Source organism: Semicossyphus pulcher, unplaced genomic scaffold (assembly GCF_022749685.1).
Source record: "Semicossyphus pulcher isolate SPU_LCO1_2020_fin unplaced genomic scaffold, fSemPul1.0.p SCAF_6, whole genome shotgun sequence".
Classification (NCBI taxonomy): Eukaryota; Metazoa; Chordata; class Actinopteri; order Labriformes; family Labridae; genus Semicossyphus; species Semicossyphus pulcher.
In genome coordinates this window covers 17,134,539-17,156,635 of record NW_027211737.1, presented here as the reverse complement: position 1 = coordinate 17,156,635, position 22,097 = coordinate 17,134,539, and the positions used below count along the sequence as shown (strand labels likewise).

At 42.3% G+C, this 22,097-nt stretch overlaps 1 protein-coding gene across 1 annotated transcript in view; it reads left to right on the top strand.

Annotated features, from left to right (window-relative positions):
- vps13a (vacuolar protein sorting 13 homolog A) overlaps positions 1–22,097 on the top strand; it is a 32,101-nt gene that overhangs the window by 4,460 nt on the left and 5,544 nt on the right. Inside the window, exons 11-65 of the mRNA XM_069682628.1 lie at positions 56–183; positions 389–495; positions 603–774; positions 1,418–1,480; positions 2,661–2,793; positions 2,898–2,992; positions 3,136–3,278; positions 3,408–3,609; positions 3,700–3,814; positions 4,242–4,378; positions 4,922–5,054; positions 5,410–5,527; positions 5,622–5,757; positions 5,842–5,953; positions 6,102–6,274; positions 6,385–6,541; positions 6,701–6,780; positions 6,899–6,958; positions 7,182–7,380; positions 7,510–7,626; positions 7,849–7,952; positions 8,582–8,749; positions 9,018–9,325; positions 9,415–9,562; positions 9,758–9,929; positions 10,024–10,148; positions 10,245–10,414; positions 10,574–10,830; positions 11,030–11,214; positions 11,312–11,455; positions 11,680–11,889; positions 12,022–12,165; positions 12,378–12,479; positions 13,234–13,386; positions 13,471–13,729; positions 13,926–14,086; positions 14,379–14,482; positions 14,599–14,911; positions 15,003–15,139; positions 15,260–15,554; positions 15,731–15,835; positions 16,043–16,189; positions 16,271–16,402; positions 16,497–16,630; positions 18,651–18,783; positions 19,341–19,398; positions 19,722–19,893; positions 20,094–20,247; positions 20,416–20,562; positions 20,737–20,818; positions 20,911–20,980; positions 21,231–21,345; positions 21,457–21,570; positions 21,743–21,888; positions 21,975–22,056. Coding sequence (XP_069538729.1) covers positions 56–183; positions 389–495; positions 603–774; positions 1,418–1,480; positions 2,661–2,793; positions 2,898–2,992; positions 3,136–3,278; positions 3,408–3,609; positions 3,700–3,814; positions 4,242–4,378; positions 4,922–5,054; positions 5,410–5,527; positions 5,622–5,757; positions 5,842–5,953; positions 6,102–6,274; positions 6,385–6,541; positions 6,701–6,780; positions 6,899–6,958; positions 7,182–7,380; positions 7,510–7,626; positions 7,849–7,952; positions 8,582–8,749; positions 9,018–9,325; positions 9,415–9,562; positions 9,758–9,929; positions 10,024–10,148; positions 10,245–10,414; positions 10,574–10,830; positions 11,030–11,214; positions 11,312–11,455; positions 11,680–11,889; positions 12,022–12,165; positions 12,378–12,479; positions 13,234–13,386; positions 13,471–13,729; positions 13,926–14,086; positions 14,379–14,482; positions 14,599–14,911; positions 15,003–15,139; positions 15,260–15,554; positions 15,731–15,835; positions 16,043–16,189; positions 16,271–16,402; positions 16,497–16,630; positions 18,651–18,783; positions 19,341–19,398; positions 19,722–19,893; positions 20,094–20,247; positions 20,416–20,562; positions 20,737–20,818; positions 20,911–20,980; positions 21,231–21,345; positions 21,457–21,570; positions 21,743–21,888; positions 21,975–22,056 — 8,030 coding nt within the window. The remainder of the gene's footprint in view (positions 1–55; positions 184–388; positions 496–602; positions 775–1,417; positions 1,481–2,660; positions 2,794–2,897; positions 2,993–3,135; positions 3,279–3,407; positions 3,610–3,699; positions 3,815–4,241; positions 4,379–4,921; positions 5,055–5,409; positions 5,528–5,621; positions 5,758–5,841; positions 5,954–6,101; positions 6,275–6,384; positions 6,542–6,700; positions 6,781–6,898; positions 6,959–7,181; positions 7,381–7,509; positions 7,627–7,848; positions 7,953–8,581; positions 8,750–9,017; positions 9,326–9,414; positions 9,563–9,757; positions 9,930–10,023; positions 10,149–10,244; positions 10,415–10,573; positions 10,831–11,029; positions 11,215–11,311; positions 11,456–11,679; positions 11,890–12,021; positions 12,166–12,377; positions 12,480–13,233; positions 13,387–13,470; positions 13,730–13,925; positions 14,087–14,378; positions 14,483–14,598; positions 14,912–15,002; positions 15,140–15,259; positions 15,555–15,730; positions 15,836–16,042; positions 16,190–16,270; positions 16,403–16,496; positions 16,631–18,650; positions 18,784–19,340; positions 19,399–19,721; positions 19,894–20,093; positions 20,248–20,415; positions 20,563–20,736; positions 20,819–20,910; positions 20,981–21,230; positions 21,346–21,456; positions 21,571–21,742; positions 21,889–21,974; positions 22,057–22,097) is intronic.

Sequence of the window (22,097 nt, the reverse complement as noted above, 5' to 3'; positions counted from 1 at the left end):
ATGCAATGGTTGACAATTTGCTTGAAATAATCTATGACTTCCTGTGCTTCCACAGTTTTTCGTCCCATCTCAGCGGATGCTAAGCTGCGGATGAATCCCAGGTCAGATGTGGACTTCTCCTCTCCCAAAGTGGACCTAATGGTCAATCTCATGGAGGTGGCCTTTGAACTCAATAGACCCCAGGTAGGTGTGCTCTTTGTGTGTAAACCTGTGAAAGCCTTGCTTAAAAATATAATGGGAGGAGAAAGAGAGAGAAGTTACAGACAACAAGATGGGATAGAATTATTTCTCCGTTTAAAGGAACAAATGGCTTTAAAAGTTGCTCAGTGATGACAGTTCTCTCTGTTATCTGTGTCAATGAGTAATCGTTGACATCCTCTCTTTCCAGTACATTAGCATCTTGGAACTGCTGGGCTCAGTGGATATGATGTCACGCAACCTGCCGTACAGGAAGTACAGACCCATAGTCCACGTTCACAAGAATGCCTATATATGGTCAGAAAACACATTTCCTATTTGCTTTTTGAATGACATATAGTCGTATTCATTAAATATGTAAGGTTGCGATGCAGACTGTATGTGTACATGTTTCTACCTTGCAGGTGGAAGTACGTGATCACAGGCATCCTGGAAGTGGATGTGAAGCCTCGTCTCCACATGTGGTCATGGAACCACATTCGTCGGCATCGGCAGTTGGTTAAACGCTACAGAGAGCTTTACAAGACCAAAATCACCAGCAAGAAACCCAGCGAGGAGCTGCTCAAGGCACTCGAGGTGGGACAGGGCTGTACAGGCAGTTTCAATGTCGTCGAGTTCTGTATAAAAATAAGCCCTTAATTATTAGAAGAAATGAGCCTTTAACTTACTGAGTTTCTTGTACTCTGTATTGATTTCAAATGTCTAAAATAAGTATATAGGTACCATATATCAATGTAATGTGGAATTAATTTAGTAGTATGCACTTTTCCTTCCATCCTTTTGGGACATACATTGCTCTTCTCTGCAGTTTATGCTCCATAGTATGCTGTCAAATACATGTGTGACTACAGTTCCATGATTCATTGCCTACGAAATATTTGTAATACAATATTCAAGTAGTTAATTTCAAAGATATTACTTCCTCAATATCCTTTCAGTGAGATGCATTTACTGCCTTCTCCAGCCATAATCACAAACCCGATTATCCGTGTCCAACCATATAAAAGCATTGATTGAGGTGCACTCGAGATTGATAATGTATCTCACAGACTAACAACATTAAATCAGAGGGTCTTTTCCTCTGTCTCTCCTCCACTCTGTGAGCATCATCTTTTTTTCATGTGATTAATAATGGACATTTAGTACGTGATGCATCCGTGCATTGAGAGGCAAGAAGCTGCTAAAAGCTCTGATCAGTTTGTCTTGTTTTAATTCACAGGAGCCGGAGAAGACCTTGGATATCTTTAACATCACGTTGGCCAGACAGCAGGCGGAGGTGGAGGTAAGCTCTCTGTCTCGACCACTTTAGAGTTGGCATGTTCTGTTTGTGTACTCGCTTTTCGCTCTATCTACAATATTAAGTCTATTAACTGCAGTGCTGTAGCTAATAGTTTCTTTGCCAAACTATTTTATATGTTTTTAATCCTAATAGTTCCAGAATTTTACTTTCAAGGGATCTAGAAAAAATAGGTTAAGACTTTTCTAGTTTAAGAAATAATAGACAAAAACAGAGGGAAATAGAAATTATACACAAACCAACCACAATGTGCCAAAACCAGACACTATTGGCATTTAGCAGTGCTGCATCAAGTGGTTGAGGTTGTGGCTGAAGTGTCACACAATACTGTTTCACTACTTTATTCTTTTTACTAAAGTAAGTCTTACAAGGTCTTTACAACACTTTGCAATAGATTGCAATTTCGCAAAACAATACTTCTGATGTAATACATTATCTTGCAAAATAATATTGGTGGCCAGCAGATGAATACTTTGTGTAAGATTAAGAGACACATGATGTGGGGATTACTGTATGCGTTTCTTTTACTTTTGCTCCCTTAACTGACAAAAACTTCAGAGGGAGCAGTTTTAAAGTCAATACAAAGTCATCACATCTCCTCCACCTCCAGTCTCTCTCATCTCATTTTGACCTGTTTGCTTCAGGTAAAATTAAGACTTTAAATTTCAGCAGATCATCTATACAGTAAAAGAATGATGAGAAACTGCATCTAAAGATTACTTTTCATCGTTGCTTCTCATTTAAACAGTCTGACGATGGTCTGACGATCGCTCCTTTTTGTGGGGAAGAAGTGTCACATGACGCGTAAAAAGCTCCTTTTCCTGTGAGTGTGCACAGAGCCTGAAGCAGAAAGCCTGAGTGACACAGAGAAAGTTCACAACCACCTTCATGATACCCGTTAACTAACCGGGAAAATAAGCATTTTGAATGTCCCACAGCCCACCACTAACATGTTAGTCCCGTCTCGTCTTGTTAACGAAAACAAACACACGTGTTTTTATTATCAAAGATCTATTTTTAGCTCGTCACCGTCTTGTTTTCAGCATGGAAAAAAGGTTTTTGATTAATATTTTTGTTTTGTTGTTTTGTTGTATTTATTGTTTTATTTTTACATTATTTTCAATATCAAAATTAACAGCTCTTAACTCTTTTTGTACTGTTACAGGCGAGTAAGGCAGGCCTGTGCATTTACCGTCCTGGGCTCAAGATGGAGGAAGAAGAGTCCCAGGGTTGGTTGAGCTGGATGTGGAATTGGGGAGGAGAGCCCGAAGCTCAAACAAAAGAAGTCAAGACTGGAGGTAGGATGAAGATAGAAATTAGGATAGGGTTAGTTACTGCTTTTCTTACACCTGATATTCTTAGTTTTCAATCTGCTTTCCCTCTTCCTCTCTTTCTCTGTCAGGTTTTGATGAGCTGCTAACCTCTGCTGAGAAAGCGAAACTCTACACTGCCATTGGATACAGTGACACCGCTGCTAATCCCAACCTGCCAAAGAACGTGAGTCACTTCCCTCCCAGACTCCCACCTGTCAACTAATAATACGCTTCCGCTTGCCTCTCCATCCCGCTGGAGACAAATAACTGAGATGAAAATGCGAAAACCGTGTCAGATGTTTCGATTATGTCGTCATTTCTTTGTAGTTTGAGGACATGAAGGTCAATTTCCACATGGAGAGGCTGACTGTGTCCATCAAAGACGACAAGGACAAAAATGAGATCATCAGGCTGACTGTCGGAGAGCTCATGTCCACACTCACACAGAGACCTGGAGCGCAGGCCATCAAGTTAGTCATAACTGTTTTTTTTATTTGGAAAAATATTCAGCATAAGCACTTCTGTTTGGTTTGATTAATGTTACACAACAGACTTTCAGACAGGATCTGACATTTCATTTCTCCTCCTCTTTATGTCAGAGTCACAGCACAGCTCAGTTTGTTTGAAGTCACAGGCCTGGCCAGTAACCGGCCCGCACCAACGCTCCTGTCATCAAGGAAGGCAGCCACAGGAGCAGGTTGCCCGCTGCTTTGCATCCTGTTTGAGACCAACCCGCTGGACGAGAGCGCTAACCAGCGGCTTCATGTGGAATCACAACCCTTGGAAATCATCTATGATGCTGTGAGTGGTGTCTGTCAGTGTACCTGTACAAGCATGAAAACACAATTAAAAGTTGAACTTGCTTAATGTGTTGTTTGTGTCTCTGTGTAGATAACAGTGAACAGCATGTCGCTGTTCTTCATGCCACCTGACGACCTGCAGCTGGATGAGCTCACCAACGCGACCCTCATGAAACTGGAGCAGTTTAGAGACCGCACAGCCACAGGTCTGTAGCACAAACATGTACAGGCATGCGCAGGCATGTGCTGCATATAAGTACTTGTGTTCAAGCCTTGTCTGAACTCTCTGTTGGGAAAATGTTTGCATTCCTCAGTCTTTGTTTGTAGTTTTCCTTTTTCCATGTACTTAAACAAATACTCTGGTCAAAGCCCCTGAGTCAGTTGGATTGCTGTGTTCCTGTTTATTTTCTTCAGCCTGATTGTTTCCTGGGATTGTTTGCTGACATGCATTACACAAGGCTCTACTATATTGATACTGCTGATTTCCTTCTGCAATTTAAGGATGAACATGTTCAAGATGTTTCACTCTTGGCTTATACTTCTCGTTATGTTATGAAATTGTATCTGATCACAAAGCGGATGTATTTTTTTGTATGGCAATGCCTGACAAGTTGATCACATTTTGTCTTTTAGGTCTAATGTACGTGATCGAAACACAGAAAGTTCTGGACCTGAAGGTGAACCTGATGGCCTCCTATGTCATCATTCCCCAGACGGGCTTTTACAATGGCACTCAGAACATCCTGCTGCTGGATCTTGGACATTTCCAGGTCACAAAGATTAAAGCTCATCTAACATAAGCCAGTTTAAGTAAACGATTGTGTGACTCCTCTGAAGATGCATGAAAAAGTAGTTTTAGTTGTTTTCCAAAGGCTTAATTTGAATTCTTTAAAGCTCCTGTGAGGAACTTTTGGTTTGTGTTGATGTTGGCGCCCCCTGTGGACAAAGCCGTACCTCTTATCTCTTTGCTGATTTTGTCCTGTACATACTTAAGTGGTGATTTTTAACAAAAAATCTGCTTTCTTTAACAGTCATATGTATCACTCACTTTTAATATCTGCCCTGGAAAATGTAAACAAAGGCAGCGTGCAGTTAATCTCTTGTCTGACATCTACCAGCAGTTTCAGGCATTAAAAATAACGATACAGAAATAATCAATCTTGTCGCCGATGGTCTGGCTTGCTTTTATAGCTCATATAGAGTCATCAGAATTAATTTCACTCTGTTTCATAACAAGCGAAAAACTCCTCACAGGAGCTTTAAAGTTAAAAATGTAAAAATATTCATATTTCCAACTTCGATTGTCTTTACAGATGTCTAGTAAAAGCAAGAAGCATCTGCCTCAGCTGTCAGTGGGCTCCAGCAACATTGAAGACATCATGTCCCGGGCATACGACAGCTTTGATGTGCAGCTTTGCAGTCTGCAGTTCCTTTACAGCAAACCAGGTACACACACCAGAGCATGCTCCTTGTTACATGACAAAGACTCTGTAGGAACTGATTTTATGCACATGAAACTCAAACTGTTTAGATATTGTTTAAATATTTTACAGTATAACACATGTAAGGGGAATCTATATTAAGAAAATCACTTTAATTCAGTGGTTCACCCTCGTTGCTGTATTGGCTGTATTCTTCCTTAGCAGAGAAAACAATGCATTGACGTTGGGAGATATTACTGTATCTTTAGAGGTTTGAAGATGTTTGTTGTTGAGGAAAAGAAGCAGACATATGCATCGCCCATGTTATTATGTGTGTACAAAGAGTAACAAGTAAATGTACAACTTTCTGTCTGTGATAGATGGTGACTGGAAAATGGCCCGTAAGCAGAAGCGGTCACCTCTCCACATCCTGGAGCCGGTGGATCTAAAGGTTGTATTCAGCAGGGCGATGGTCATCACAGACTCACGTATGGCAAAGTAAGTTTGTAGATTTTATTTTCTGTGCTGTAAAGATCAAAGATGACATGCAGACTTTCATTAATGCTCATAACTTTGTTTGTTTTTTCTGTAGGTATAAGATGTCTGGAGAGCTTCCTCTGTTGTCTCTTCGCATTTCTGATGATAAACTTCGAAGTGTTCTGGAGCTGGTAGAAAGTATCCCACTGCCCGAGAGCAGACCTGCACACAGCGCTCCGTCCACCACAAAGGTTAGTTGTTAGTTAGTTTGTTAGTCAGTGAGTTAAAACTGTTTTTATGGTGTGACTCATACTCTGGTGTTCTTTCATCCTCAGCCAAGACAGTCGTTCACCCCTCAGCTCACTCCCAGAAGACCTCTGAACTTGGCTGACCAGCGCTCCTCTCTGCTTTTCGAGTCATGCGAGACCATCAGCATCACCTCTCTGGGTAAGACATGCTGCACATTCAATATCCGTTTCCTTCCCGCTCTGCTCCTGTCATCCAGACGCACGTTTGCTATCATTGTAACACTAGTGTGTGTACCTACATTATTACAGATGGGTCACTGTGTGTGTCTGTTCCTGTCTCCCCTCAGGCTCACAGGAGGATTTGTTCTACGATGCTCCCAGCTCTCCCATTGGTGATCGACCGTTCTTCCCAGATAATCCCATGCCACTGCGCTACGCTGACTTACACAGAAAAAGTCTGATCAAGGAAGATGTAAAGAAAAACATGACTGACCTCATCCTGAATTTTGAAATCAGTGAGGTACACAGAGGTCCTGTTGAACTCGTCCGTGACGTCTTTTTAATTCTCTCTTCATCGATCTATAAATATAATATTTCCTTCTTTCCTCTGTGTCCTCTTTGTCCGTCTAGTTTTCTGTTCAGCTGTGTCGTCTGTCCGGGGATAAGGAGGTCACAGTGCTCCACTTGGACATAGAGGGTCTGGGCACTGAACTGAAACTACGCACCTTTGACATGACATCTAACACCTACCTACGAGAGATCTGCCTCAAGTGCCCTGAATACATGGGTGAGTGGAAGCTTTCAGGACTGTGTCATCACACTTTTACTTTAGCCAAGATTTGTCAATTAGAAACATTGCAGTCAGCATATATGAGTAAAGGTCAGGTGAGTCTTGGCTGCAGTTCTTACTTGCGTCACGTTTGATTGGTTTTCTTCTTGTGTTTAGACTCTGAAGAGAAGCAGGTTCAGCTGATCACGACTCTAGACAACACAGAGGTTGACCTGCTCACGCTGGAGTACATTAAAGTATGTAAATGAGTTTGCAGTAGTCCCACAAATTGTCAGTATATCATGGTACTATTGTGTATTGTTTTCCCCACGGTGGGAAATGGCCTCCTCATTAAGGACTGTATCTCTTTTCTAGGCTGATAAGAATGGCCCCGAGTTCAGATCTCAGCACAACAACACGGAGCAGCTCATCAAGGTGAGGGAAAGGTTCAATAACTAATGATACATTTCTAGAAGCATCCATTTATGCTGTGTTTTTATAGTTAGGAATATTTATTCAATTGCAACTATTTAACATTAGAAGATAATGCTAATAAAATACTTCAAATCAAACAAAAAAAAATGGAGGAAAAAAAGGAGCAAAGCTGCAATTTTCTTCTTCTTCTTTAATGACATTTTAACATTGCATTCCCTATCAGGTGACCTTCTCATCCCTGGATGTCCACCTGCATACAGAGGCTCTACTCAACACCATGAACTTCCTCACCAACCTCCTTCCTCCCTCCACTAAGAAGGAGGGAGGGCCGGAGGAGCTCCCCACCATCCCCGAGGAGGACGAGGCGGAGCCAGAGAAGGAGGGGGAGAAGAAGGGGGAAGCTGCTATAACCAGGAAAAAAAGTAACTCATTCAAAAAACTCTTTTAGAGGTTTAATAACTTCCAATACTGTCATTCTGCTGGACTTGTGTTCAATATGTGTCTTTATTTACTTGTCTTTCCTTTCCTGGTTTTCACCTTTTCCTTTACAGGTACAAAGAGTAAAAAGTTTGCAGATGTGGTGAATCTGCATATCAGAGCTGATCTCCGCTGTCTCAAGGTTTTCATTCGAGGGCAGAAAGCCAGGATCTCTGAGATTAGCATTGAAGGTACCGAAGTATTGTGACATCCCCTGGTTCATACATTAAATGCAGTCCTTCTATATTTCCTTTCTGTGGAAAATTACTATTTTATCAACCATGAATGGTGTTGCATGTCATACGGTGCAACCTCTCCTATTTGTCCCTTCATTCACTGCACTTCCCAAGTGTGACATTGGTTTGGAACTGCAAAGACACGTTTTTCACTGTCTCACTTTCTCAACCATCCAGGTCTGGTTTCTGAGGTTCTCATGAGGAAGAAGGAGATGGAGGTTCTTGCTAACCTGAAGAACATTGTGATCCTTGACTGTGACAAAGATGCATTTTACAAGAAGGTAAAATCAGCAAGTGGCCTTTTTTAGATGTTGAGACTCTAATTTTTTATTAATTTAGCATGTTGTTCATTCTTATTGTTCTGGAATGATCATATTCTACCTCTTAAAGTCTATATTAAGTTTTTGTCTCTTTCTGTGTTTTTGGTTGACCGCCGGTGTCAGCCCTACACACGGGTCTGTATGTGACTGACTGAGTAACTAACAGACTGACTGAGTGAGTGACGGTACTTTCAGAACCATAGAGAGAGAGAGTTGTGACATCGCAATCGCGGATCATGGAGCGTATTGGACCTCCACTGGCGCGACTCTCTGTCTATATGGCTCTGGATACTTAGTTCGGGGAGTAAGCGGGGTTGCTCGTCCGCTGCTCTTCCACTGTCCTCACCCACATCCGCAAGGCGCACCTTCTTTCAAACACGTCATCGGCCTCATGAGGACAGTCCTTGTAACACACTGCCCACAAAAGCGCACATTTACCTGATGCGGTCAGCCACATACTAGGTTTTGACATTCATAAATGTGGAACACTAAGTATGACTCACTTATAATAAGAAGAGCAGCAGATTCTGATCTTCTATTCTCCTCTGTTTATTGTAATTCTGCTGTCTTGTCTCTCACTCATTTCTCAGGCTGTGTCTATAGCAGATAAGGAAGTGTTCGCCTTCCGCATGGTAAATTACACAAATGCAACAGAAGGAGACGCCTATCTTGACATGTCTAACGTTGACACTTCCGTCACGCTGACTGTGGGATGCATCCAGGTCATCTTCCTCAACAAGTTTGTCTCTTCCATACTGGTAAGAACCACAGATCTGTGTCACAGTCACTTTTAACAGCTGGTCTCATTCTGTTTTATTGTGAGGGATGATCGTATCAGAAGCATTATTTTGTAGGATTTATGAGGCATAATTAGCATTTCATTAGTATGTGAGTATTTCCATTTCATTCATAAGGTAATGATGAAATAAGGACTTTTATAGTATTTACTACTATCTGCATTCCTGCCCCAACTTCTATTAATTTGTCTCCTAAATTCTGTTGTTTTCCATCCTTTCTTCCTCCCAGGCGTTCATCAATAACTTCCAGGAGGCTAAAGAGGCCCTGACTGAGGTGACGGTGCAGGCTGCAGAAAAGGCCGCCTCAGGTGTGAAGGAGCTGGCAGAGCGGACCACTCGCATCGCTCTGAATGTCCACTTCAATGCACCCATCATCTTCCTGCCTCAGTCCTCCTCTTCCTCCAATGTCATTGTAGCAGACCTCGGTCTGCTGTCTGTCAAGAACTGTTTTACTAAGCAGCCCTGTAAAAGCAACTCTAAGATCCCACCTGTTGTGGATAAAATGGCTGTGAGACTGACTGACCTCAAGATGTACAGGTGAGACACCCGACCTCTTTGAGTATTATAAATACACTGTACACTGTGATTAAATGTTTGCTTACTCTTGATGTTTTTGCTGCTGTCAGGACCACATATATAGATGAAGGTTTTCAGGGAGAGACTCCGCTGTTGAAGCCGGTCAGCCTGGACTTGGAAATCCAGAGAAATCTGTCATCCAACTGGTACCACAGCATACCTGACATAGAGATCACAGCTCATCTCAAACCCATGTGTGTAAGTAGAACTGTGTGGCTGCAGGAGAGGAAAGGACTGATTTACATTTTCTTCAATTACCCTTTTTTTGGATTAATAAAAAACAGGCCAACAAATTAGAGTGTTTTTTTTATTTGTTAAAAAAGCCTATGGTGTGTATCTCAAAACAGCTTTCCAATGTACAGTATTGTCAACTCCTGTGTCTGTTCCCAACAGCTGAACCTCAGCCAGGATGACATGACAGTTGTCCTGAGGACTCTGAGTGAGAACCTGTCAGAGAAGTCTGATGCTGTTCCAGCTCTCCCTCCTGCACGCACCACGGACCACTCCTCTGACTCTGTGTCCAACAAAGAGTCCCAAGGCTCTGACACCACTGGACCAGCCAGCAGTAAGGAGCTATGCTTGTTTGTGTTCATGTGTGTGTAAAGGTTGTAAAAGTTATACTTCAGATATAAGTTGTTTGTGCTGTGATGACTTTGTAGGTAACACTGTGGTGATAGCTGCTGTTGTGGAGACTCAGAAAACCAGCAAGCTGAAGAGCACGCTCAAATTAGACTTCAAGTTCGACTCAATGACGCTGGTCTTGTACAGCCCTAATGGGAATGTGGTAATTCATACACACACACACAAACACACAGATACAGTAAGAAAGAGGCTTGTCACAGCTAACAGGGTCTCATACAGCGTAAACTTTATTATCTAGTTGCAGCTGTTGGATTCACACGATGAGCAGCTGAAGCTGGCAGAGTTCACTCTGGGCACCATCTCTACCTCCGTCCACATGTACTCCGACAGCTCCATGAAGGCTTCAGTGCGGCTGGCTACGTGCCTCCTGGATGACAAGAGACCCAGAATCAAGATGGTCACTCCGAGGTACAATGGACCCATAGAGACACATGTTCACACTGCGCTCTAAGCATTTATTCACATTCAAACCATGCACATCGTGTCCATTTGTAACATTTGAAATCTCACTTTGTCCCTTACTCCACTTCCCTCTTGTTAATATCTTTATATAACTAACTTCTCCAGGATGATGGCGATGCGTCCCGGTGCAGAACAGAACATGATGGTGGAGGTGAACTACCATCAGGGTCGTGATGGCACCACTTTGGACACGGTGGTGCAGGATGTGTACCTGTGTGCCAGCATGGAGTTCCTGCTCACGGTGGCAGATATCTTCCTCAAGGCCAGCCAGCAGGGTTTTGCTCAAGTGCCACAACCCAAGAGCACTACTGGAGGGACAGAGAAGAAGAACATTAACAGCTCTACCACATCTAAAGAGTCCAGTGAGTGAACCATATCTTTTTCAATTGTTTTGTTAGCTGACAATATATTTCTGTTTTTTATTGATAGATATAGCTCTTTTAAGAAGACATAGCTAAGTGGAGATATGAAATAAGTTATGTCTTTGTCTCTCTTGTGGATCTTAAAGAAGAATTTAATTAATCTGACATCATTTTCCCTGATCATCTCTGCCGTTTTCAGCTGTAGTTCCTGCCGTGGTGTCAAAGACAGAGATAAACGTTCTGGTGCGTAACCCGGAGATTGTGTTCGTGGCTGACCTGACGCGTGCCGACGCCCCGGCCCTGGTGATGACTACAGAGTGTGAACTGGTGATGAAAAGTGGTGCAGAAGGATCACAGATGACTGCTGCTATCAAGGACCTCATGGTTTGTGCTTTCATTGTAATGTTAATCTGGATAAGATATTTATTAAAAGAAATAACCAACGTGTAAAAGTTTGTGTTGATTATGGTTGTTACTTTAGGTAGAGGCGTGTCCCTTTTTGAAAGAGAAGCGGAGAAACAATGTGACCACGGTGCTGCAGCCGTGTCAGGTGTTCTTCCAGAGCACTCAGTCTCCAACCTCCCCTCAGGCTATGGAGGTCTCCATCAATGCTCTCACTCTGAAGGTAGCTGTTTTTATTGCTATTACACATTCTGAGTCCAGGGATTAAATGAATGACAAGCTTTTCCTTCAGATTTAACAAGGGTTAAGTTGCTCAGTCTAGAGATAATAAAGTTTGTATCATCTGCCATCAATGGAAAAGAAATGTTACTATTTAGATATAAGACATTGACATTTAGCTTTTAACTATGGAATTGGTTTAGTACAGTTTTCTGCCTCTCTGTCCAGGTGTCTCCAATCATCATCAACACAGTGATCACCATCCAGTCGGCACTGACGCCGACAGCGGAGACACCTGAGGAGCTGGATAGTCCCGTTCCCGTGGACTTGTGGCAGAGACGGGACTGGAGGATGCTCAAATTCTGGTTCCTAGAAGAGGAGGGGGATGAAGACACAGCATCAGTCGCCCCACTGATACCACAGGGAGAGTCACTACAGGTATTTAGCTGCACATCACACCACTGATAATACTGATTTTGTGCTGTGATACACTGGTTTCCAATGGTACTTTATTCTATATACAGAATTAAAGGTATTTCAGTTTGATGTCATTTCTATCTGTTTTTGCAGCTGAGCATCAAATCGATATGTCTGACACTGGAGGCTGGAGTGGGTCACCGTACTATCCCGATGCTTTTGGCGAAGTCCTCCTTCCATGGCGACGTCACGAACTGGTCGACGCTCATTAACTTACACAGCGAGCTCAACCTGGAGGTAAAACACAAGCACTATATTAATTACCTTATTCTAAAATTAACTGCTCTCTGTGAAACAGCCTTCAAACAATGCGTTCGTTCTCTTCGAATATTAGAAAATCAGATAATCTTTAAAATTATTTGATTTAATATGTGATGGTTATCTATCACACGTTGTGTTGCTGCTGAGTTCATTTAAGTTATTTTGTCTTGTCTGTTGTTTGCCTTTAGGTTCACTATTACAATGAAGTGATGGGAGTGTGGGAGCCGCTGCTGGAGCCCTTAGAAGATGAGACAAGAGACGGTTTCAGGCCATGGAGACTAGAACTGAAGGTACTGATATACACAATCTCGGATCCCATCAGCTATATAGTCTGACAACGATATAGCCTCTGGGGACACCGGTGAACATGTCGACTTCCTTTTTCGAGTGCTGCATTGTTTACAGAAAAAGAAACAGATTTACTTGTAATTAATGGCCTTTTCTGAAATTTAAACACGAGTAAAAAGTAAAAATGAAGCTTTGTCAGGTCTGTCCTCAAGAGGAGAAGAAAACAACTTTTAAAATGCTCGTTTGTTGAACGGAGGTCGGATCGATCATTTCTGATGCATTCGAGGAAGTCGGGAAAGCTGAACTCTGATCAACTTTTGTGACACAGCGTCAAGGGAGTTTATCTCAAGTTGAATTTTAGATCTAGAACAGATTGTGAGCTGTTAGCACGCTGATGTCTGTTTATAGAGATTAATAAGAAGCTAAATTGGCATCAGATCAGGCTGATGGGAGCCGGGATGTCATTAAAGCGGATTACGTTCTGCCTGCTTTTGCTCTCCACACGGACTGTTTTTCTTGCATACGCCGCAGCCTGCTGATACGTGATTGGTCAATATTACTCGGACTACAAGCGTAGCTCAAACAGAAACCAGAACACCTGCCATCCCTAAAATCCACGTCCCTGCCTACAGATTCTACATTTCTATGTAGAATTTGTAAATAAAGATTATGATAAACATAAACACAGAAATATATACTCACACATCCACACACATATACACACAATGTTTTAAACTTTAACTATCCTACATCTAGATGAAGAAGAAGCCAGTGAAGGCGACAGGATTGCAAGATGAGGTGGATTACAACGTCCCTGACTATAAGACGGTCATCGTCATCAGCAGTGAAGACCAGCTCAACATCACCCTCTCTAAATGTGGACTGGCCATGCTGAGTAACCTGGGCACGGTACGAGAAGGACTGTCATCATTTTAACAGGAAGTCTAAGGATGTGTGGGCTTCTATTATGTTCCTGTTCTCGCCTTTCCCCAGGCTTTCGCCGAGGCTGCAAAACAGACAGCCGACTCCTTCCAGAAGGACGAAGCTCCCTTTGTGGTGAAGAACCGCCTGGGCCTGCCCGTGTCCGTCCGCCACAGTGAGATGTTTTCTCCCATCGGCCAGCAGAGTACCAACGGCACTGTGCAGCTTCAGGACGGGGAAACCCTCGGGATGGACTATTCAACATCAACAGACTCTGACCAGTTCTCAGCCATGATCTCCTTGAGTGGGAAGGACTACTACATACAGCCCAGTAGGTTAACCTGCATACACAATTATGTAGTATGCAAAAGTCAATCATTCCTTTTTGTAAAACTAGTTATCATCCTCTCTGATGAATATCGTCATCCACCCCTGTCCTCATAATTAAAAGAAGATAAAATATCAAAATAAATGGCTTCCAAGCTTAATTGCATATAAACCGCTCTGATTTCCTCCACCCTCCGCAGCTCCGATGGGCCACACCGCAGCCAGTGTGATCCCCCTGATCAAGGTGGGCAGGGGAATGTACAGCGTGATGCACAAAGACTCAGGAGTCACCCGTTTCCTTGTCTGTCAGATCTACTCTGTGGAGGGCAGCAAGTACATCAAGATCCGCTCTCCTTTCCAGGTACTTTACACATTATCTTTTAAATGTGTATTAATTGCTATGCTTATGTTCTGTAAAGAATATTTCATGGTGTTTTGTAATGACATGTATCTCCTTTCAAGATACATTGGTGCCCTTTAGGATCTGTTCTTACCTTCATCCTTTACATGAATTAGATTTGTAGTAATGTCAGGGGGTTCATATAAACTGCTGTTTTAACTGTAGATGAAGACGCACTTTTAGACTTTTACAGATAAAGTTGACATATAAAAATTGATCTCTGAGTCTTAATGTTTTTCTCTGTTTCATGCAGATCATCAATCATTTCTCCATCCCATTCAAAGTGTTTGAAGGATCAACATATCTCGGTACAGCCCTCCCCACAGAAGAGTTCTGTGTTCCTCTGGACTCTTATAGGTGAAAGCAAACACAAAAACAAGCACGCACACCTACACTCACATCTTCATACAGTCTTTTTCTAATGCAGTCTTGTGCGCACACAAAGGGAACACTCACATCTGTCTTCCGCTCAGGTCTGAGCTGAGCCTTCAACCAATAACGGAGGAGGACGCAGAGGATCGGGAAGGGCAGTTTGAGTGCTCGGAGGGCTTCAGTTACGAAGACGTCAGCAACCGGCAGCCTGACACACGCCTCCAGCAGACGTGCCGTCGCCGTGGAGATCAGGGTGGTGTTCTGATTGTGAACATTGTGCCATTAAAAGATGCTGTGACTTTCAAACACACGGGAGGTGCCGGGGAGAACTTTGATGTGCCGTTTGTGCTTCACCTGTGGCCCTCCATCCTGCTCCGCAACCTGCTGCCCTACCCTATCTCATACAAACTGAAGGTAGGATGTGTCCGCTAATCATCACTCAGGTGGGCTATTGTAGCTAAAGACCCCCTATACTCAGAGTTCCTCTCTGTCTGCTGCTCTACAGGACAGTGGAGTCTCTGCTCCTGAGGCCACTCTGGACGCCGGCCACTCTGCCCAGCTTCATACTGCAGTCATCAACCAATCAAGTCTGGACCTCTGCCTGCTGAACTACCTGGCTCAGGACTGGGCTGCTCAGTACAGGTTCGACTTCAGTTATTTATTCTTGACACTCATTTTCCATCAATACTGTGTCCTGTTATTGTCTCATTTGTGTAGTGAGGGATACCATCATTGTAGTAAACACATTATCCCGTCATACAGTCTCCACAGTGACCAGGAAGAGATCACCTTCATAGTGTTCCAGTCTATGCGCGAGAATGATGAAGACGATGGTGAAGGGGATGAGAGGAAGAGGGCTGAGTTGGACATAGCAGTGCACGTTAAATACGACCTGGGACAAACGGTGATTGCTATCCACTCACCGTACTGGATGGTAAACAAGACAGGGAGGTTGCTGCAGTACAAGGCTGATGATATCCACAGGAAACACCCCCTGGACTACGACATGCCGCTGCTCTTCTCCTTCAAGCCCCGATACTTCCTGAAAAACAACAAGGTCAGGAAGTCTTTCAGTTAAATACAAGTAAAGAGTGTGTTTGATGTTTTCTCGTATGTGTAAGGGCACTAGCACTCCTGCTTTTTGGAATTTCTGGATCCTTATGGCTACAGTGTAACCTCTAGCTGTCATTTATAAGTGCTTATGAATGTGATGTTATTATTTTCATCCTGCAGGTCCGTCTCATGATCTCCGACAGCGATCTCTCCGATGATTTCTCCCTGGACACAGTTGGTAGTCATGGAGATGTCAAATGTAAAGGCCGATACAAAGATTACTTGGTGAGATTTAGAAATCATTTACATGAAGACTTACTGTCACATAAGCTTAGTTAAAGAACTTAATTTAATAGAATGAATATAGAATGAAACTCAAACCTTCGAGATTATCATTTTAAATTACTTAAGTTTGTAACTAAGCCAGCCTATGTTATTGTGTGAGTACATGATCCTCATCTGTGCATTGGTGTGACGTCTGTCTGACCTCAGGTCGGTGTGAAGATTGATGCCAGCAGTTTCAGTCTGACCCGCATGGTGAGCTTTGTGCCGTTTTACATGCTGGTCAACAGAACAAAGCTCTGCATCTTCGTATGTGAAGAAGGGCAGGAGACCTGGACCGAGGCTCAGCCAGAACAGGTCTAAACCGAAACAATTCTTATGTGTTGGTTTTTAATGTTTTCAAATTTTTTAAGGTTTTTCTTTTTTTCCCACATTTAGTCAGCCATTCCCTTCTGGCCGGAGAACGACACCAAGCGGGTAAAGATCAAAGTAGAAGGTTGTTTATTGCCTCCTCAAATAATTGACTTCACAAGACCAGAAAACTGCCTCCTGCTGCACCTGGACAACTCTGTAAGTAGAGTAGAAATAAACTAACAATGGCTTCTAGAGTACTAAACCCTCATACATTATTCCAGCATGTAGACTGTTTGTTTCTTCTCTGCAGTTGGGTGGGATCATTGTAGATGTGAACCTGTCGGAGCACTCAGCAACAATCCGATTCTCCGAGTACCACGACGGCGCAGCTCCGTTCCTCATTATTAACAACACAAAGGACCAGACGCTGCATTTCCATCAGAGGTGAGAGATTCATATTTGTATGTACAAATAGGCTGAGGAGGAGGGTGGATAGAAGTTGGATGTTAAACATGATGGGGATAAAGCAGGACACAGACACAAAAGAAAGGAAACAACATTACTTGCGTAACAATGCCTACTAATTTATTTCATTATGTATCAGTGCACTTTGGTCTAAGTGTTGTCTGTTAATGTGCTCATTCTGTTGTGGATCATTTTCCATTAGATGAAGAAGTGCACAGTCAGGTGTGCACAGATAATTCTGCTCATTTCTATCTCAACAACTCTATTTTCCTTTTTAATATCTCTCACTGTGTTAGCATCAGCAAAGTGATTTCTTCATGCACACGCACATTGAATGGATATAACTAACACTGTTTGTTTTTGCATATAGTGATTCATGTTTGTTTATTATCGGTCATGCAGCGCCCAGACGGAAACGGTGTGGGTGCCTGACTCGCTGCTCGACCTCTCCTTCTCAGGGGACGTGGACAGGTAGAAAAATATGAGAGGGGGAAACTCTTGTGACGCACTCTGAACTCAGGAAAAGACAGAATGAAGAACAAGATTAAGATTAGATTAAAAGTTTAATAATATACGCAAGTCTGAACGTGCTGCATTATGTTGTTTCACAGCTGGATGATTTATACATCTGAGAAAAGAACCCTGAGAAGTCCAGTTTAATGATTTCTCTTACTTGATATACAAACATTGCAGTGCGCTAATGTAAGATATCACTCTAAGTGTGTGTGTGTGTGTGTGTGTGTGTGCAGCTATGCAGCAAGTTTCACTCTATTTCAACACACTGGAAGCAATTGTGAAACTGAAAACAGAATTGCACAACAAATTCATAGAGAGTCACAAAAAAGATGAGCTGCACAAAAGTAGCTTTGTACACAAGTTACATCGTACCTCATACAATGGATTTAATTCAGAATTGTGGATTAAGATTGTGTATTTAAGCAGGTATTTGGAATGCTGTTTAAGCAACATGTTAGCATCACTGCTACTTTTACGGCTAGCTTATGCAAAATTACAAAGGGACCCTGGGATGACACCAGGTGGGACAAAAAGTACATAATAAATAAATTAGATGATTTAAAAGGCAGGCAAGAGGGCAGAAACAAACAAATATTGCAGCACGTTCATATGTAACATAAAGGTTGCTTCATTGTGACAGCACACTTGAGTGCAGAGTGTGCTTCAGATCAAGAGTTCAGGTAAAGATAAGTAGAAGAAGAAGACCGCTCAGGCTGCGACTCTGGTTTGTCTGTGTAATCTGCTCCTTAACCAATCACAGATTAACACTGTAGAGGTCAAAGAATAGAATTGTGTTGCACTTTAATTTCTAGTATTAGTGTCTATAAAGAACCCACCTATCTCTTTGTATTGATCTCTTGGATCTAAAATGTTAAAGGAGATTTAAAGGAGCAGGTTAGACATCTAAACCAATGACTCATCTATTATTCTGTTCCTTTGATCTTATATCAAATCTTAAATCATTTTTCCTCGTAGAAAAAGTACTTTTTGAATGCTGCTGTCCGGATGGGATTCTGCCAGAGGAATCGCACCTCCTGCTTCTTCCAGTAGTTCTCGTGCGCTGACATGTACCTCTTATTTTTCATCTCCATCTCTTGTTTAAGGCTTTTTCATCTTCTTATGTCTGACTTGTCTCGTCCGAATTGAGGTCTGTGTCAGGGTGAAGATGATTTTTTAAACCTTATATCTCCAGGAGAGGAATTGGGGACTTTTCAGTGTTTGGCCGCCGTACTGTCACACTCTGTCATATCCTGTTATATTTCTGTTTGTTGATGGGAATTTTTAATGTTTTCTGTCAGAAAGCGACTTTGGACTGGATGGTTGTCATGGCAATAGACTCTTGGTGGTTGGGCTCTGTTATATTGTCCCTCTGTGTTACTGTCAAAGTGTACCGCCGCCTGTCATTGTCCTAAGAAAGTGGAACATAAGTAACGTAACTGATACATACGACACGTGTCTGTCTGGGTTGGTTTCATGTGTGCAGCTCTCAGAAGGAGGCAGAGCAGGAGCAGCTGGAGGCGGGGAAAGCTGTTCACTACACCTGGACTGAACCCACCGGGTCCAGAGAGCTGTGCTGGAGGTGGGGCGGTTACAGTGGGAAGCTGAAGAGTGAGGAGGTACTGTACCTAAGTAATAATAGTGTTTGTGGTTGAGGAGTGATACAGTATTGATTAATGTTTCAGTGTAACAGACACCAGGACTTCTCAGCAGCAGAGGTACTTCTTGCTCTGCCTTTCTGGCATTGCAGGAATCAAAAACATAGTGTTACATATTTATAGCTGAGACGAGTAAGGAAGTCCTTGGAGGAAAAGTGGCTTGGTAAAAACCTGAATGGCAGATGAAAATAAAAATCAGAAAATATTATCCTGACAAATCACACTTAAAGTATCACCTGACTCATTTTCTCACATAGACTGTTGTTACAGTGGACATTGTGTTGTTAATCACAGCATTTAGTGGACAATGTGTACTTATGGTTAAGAATCTGTGAAAGCAGATTTGATCTGGTTCATCAATTCTTGCCTCTTTTGAAACAGAAGAATAATCTTTTGCACATTATATTAATTGTAAACACAGTTTAATCATTGTCGTTTTGTGTTGTGTTATACTGTATGTGAAAACAATTGTGAGATGATTTTTTTCTGAGCTGCATGTGTGTTTTTTGGATCTTTAGGACCTGCGTCAGGACATGCACAACGAGGGAAAACTCTTCTTGATCTCCTTTTATGAAGGTAAACTGTAAGGAGCTTGTAAATGAAAAACCCACATCACCTTTAATGCTTTGTATAGTTTTACTCAGTTACATTACATTCACTAAGAGAGCTCTTTATAGTCGCCAGTGCATAAAAGTTACCTTGTACTAAGAACTGCTAAAACTATAGAAAATAGTCAACAAGCAATCAATCAGGAAATGTTTGGGTTTATGCTTTATTAATTTATTTATACTTTAATTGATGCTGGCTTAAGATTTCCTTAAAGGGGGGAAGAGATAACGAGACTTTTCCTTTGGGGATACATAAAGTGTTAAATCAGTGTGTTTTTGTTTTTCCCCAAGGACTCCAACGCGTTGTGCTGTTCACTGAGGAGCAGCGTATCTACAAGCTGCTCTGTGATAGCGAGAAGGCGCAGCTGGCTGAACAGGAAATCATCTTGTCGCTCCAGAATGTGGGCGTCTCTCTGATCAACAACAGCAGCAGCCAGGAAGTCTCCTTTATTGGGATCACAAGGTAATTAACCAGCAGAACACACTTGTACATATGTAACATGTCCAAACTTAGGCCCACAGGGCACATGTTCATGTTACTATGGCTTACATGTTTGTTATACTACAGTAATACATTAATGCTCCAGTAAGATAGACATGTAATGCCTGCTGGCTCATCCTGCAGCGTTATACCATGTGATGATCGTTTGTTTCCCGCCATAGCTCTGATGTGGTGTGGGAACTGAAGCCTAAGAAGAAGGGTCGGTGGAAGACTCTGAGCACCAAAGAAACTGAGATGCTGGAGAGCAGCTTTAAGGAGTACACTGAATCTGGTCCTGTGGACAACGCCATCAAAGACCTGGAAAACAACTTCCAGGTTAGAGACTCAATTCTGTATATTCAGCTTGTCTGATTTGAGTAACAAGTAAGGGAAAATTGTTCAAATGAAAGCTGTCTATTTTATGTTACCAATGAAGTGTGTATACGTTCACATTCAGTTAGATCTTGTGTTTTAAATCCTGTGGGGTTTTTAATTGCATTCCAGGTATCTTTTACTCCCAACGGAGCGGATATGCGCATGATGCAGCCATTGGATGCTCCTCTCAGGAGGCACTTCCTGCCTGGAGTGAAGGTGGAGTACAGTGTCTCACAACGACAGAGTGCCTACCGCGTCCAGATCCACCGTATTCAGGTGAAAACAAGTCAAAAGTAGAAAAATTATCATCCTTCAAGGCTGTGAAAAGTCATCTTTACTTGCTTAAAGATCCAAAAGTCCATGTTTGTATTACTGTAAAAGTCAACCTCAGCATTTTTCCATTAATGCATCTTAAGTCTTAAGTCTGACTTACATCTTTTCCTCCTTCAGATCCAGAATCAGCTGCCAGGAGCCATCTTCCCCTACGTGTTTTACCCTGTAAAACTGCCAAAATCTATCACCATGGACGCAGGTCTGTAAAACCACCTTGAATTTCTTTTAAAGTTAATCTTCATGTGCTGTTTATATGTCGGGTTTCAGTTTGTTAGTTTATGTTTCTTACAGAACCCAAACCTCTAACCGACATCAGCATCGTAACCAGGACAGCCGGGCACTCTGACATCTCTCGCATCAAGTAAATGTTTTTCCTTTTGATTCTTGTCTCACTTTGCTTCCCTTCCCTCTGTTTTCTATCTGCCAGTATTTATTTCTATTTTTAGCATACCACTAATTATACTTTAAATCTGAAACCAGTAAATGTTTTGATATTTTGGTTAAAATATGCCTGAAAAAAAGGCAGTCATCCAAATAGTTGCTAATTAAATTTCCATCAGTTGATCAGGTAGTCATTACAGCTCTTAAAAAGTGATGTTTGTCTGCCTCAGGTACTTCAAAGTGTTGATTCAGGAGATGGATCTGAAGCTGGATCTTGGTTTCCTGTACGCCATCCTGGACCTGCTCTCTTTTGAGAATGCCAGCATCACCAGCTCAGAGCAGGAGGTCAGACACTCACATGTCCAAACACAGTTAATATCTTTAACATAATGGACTTAACTCGTAAACCCTGTACATTCACATTCACGTGTACATGTGCTTGTATTATTTCTGAAGGTGGAGTTGTTTGAGAAGGACATCGAGTACATAAAGACAGAGCTAAACGATGTCTCTGCTGCTGACACGTCTCCCATCAGCCTCTACGAGTACTTCCACATTTCCCCAATTAAGGTCTGTACACTATTTAATAGTGAACTGATGTCTTAAGTAAGTCAAACATCATCGTCTTCAACATCGACAGGTTTAAATAATATTTACTGCTGAATAAAAAAACATAAAGATCCATTCACATGATACAGCTGAAAAGTTGTTGTAAGTTGTTGTCATGTTTTTGTGTTTGCAGCTGCACCTGAGTTTCTCTCTGAGTACGGGAGGAGAAGACGGCCTGAAAGAGAAGAGAGACAAAGAACTCATTCCTGTTCAGTCCCTCAACCTGCTGCTGAAGAGTATCGGCGCCACACTCACTGACGTGCAGGACGTCGTCTTTAAGTACGCACACATGCATGTAGAACACGCATGCACACAACACATAATCGAACACAGCAGCACTTGTGTGATTCTGTTGTTTATTTCAGGCTGGCCTTCTTTGAGTTGACCTTCCAGTTTTGTACCACCCAGCAGCTACAATGGGAGGTCATCAGACATTATTCCAAGCAGGTAACACATGCGCAAATACACAAATGCAAATCTACGTTAAA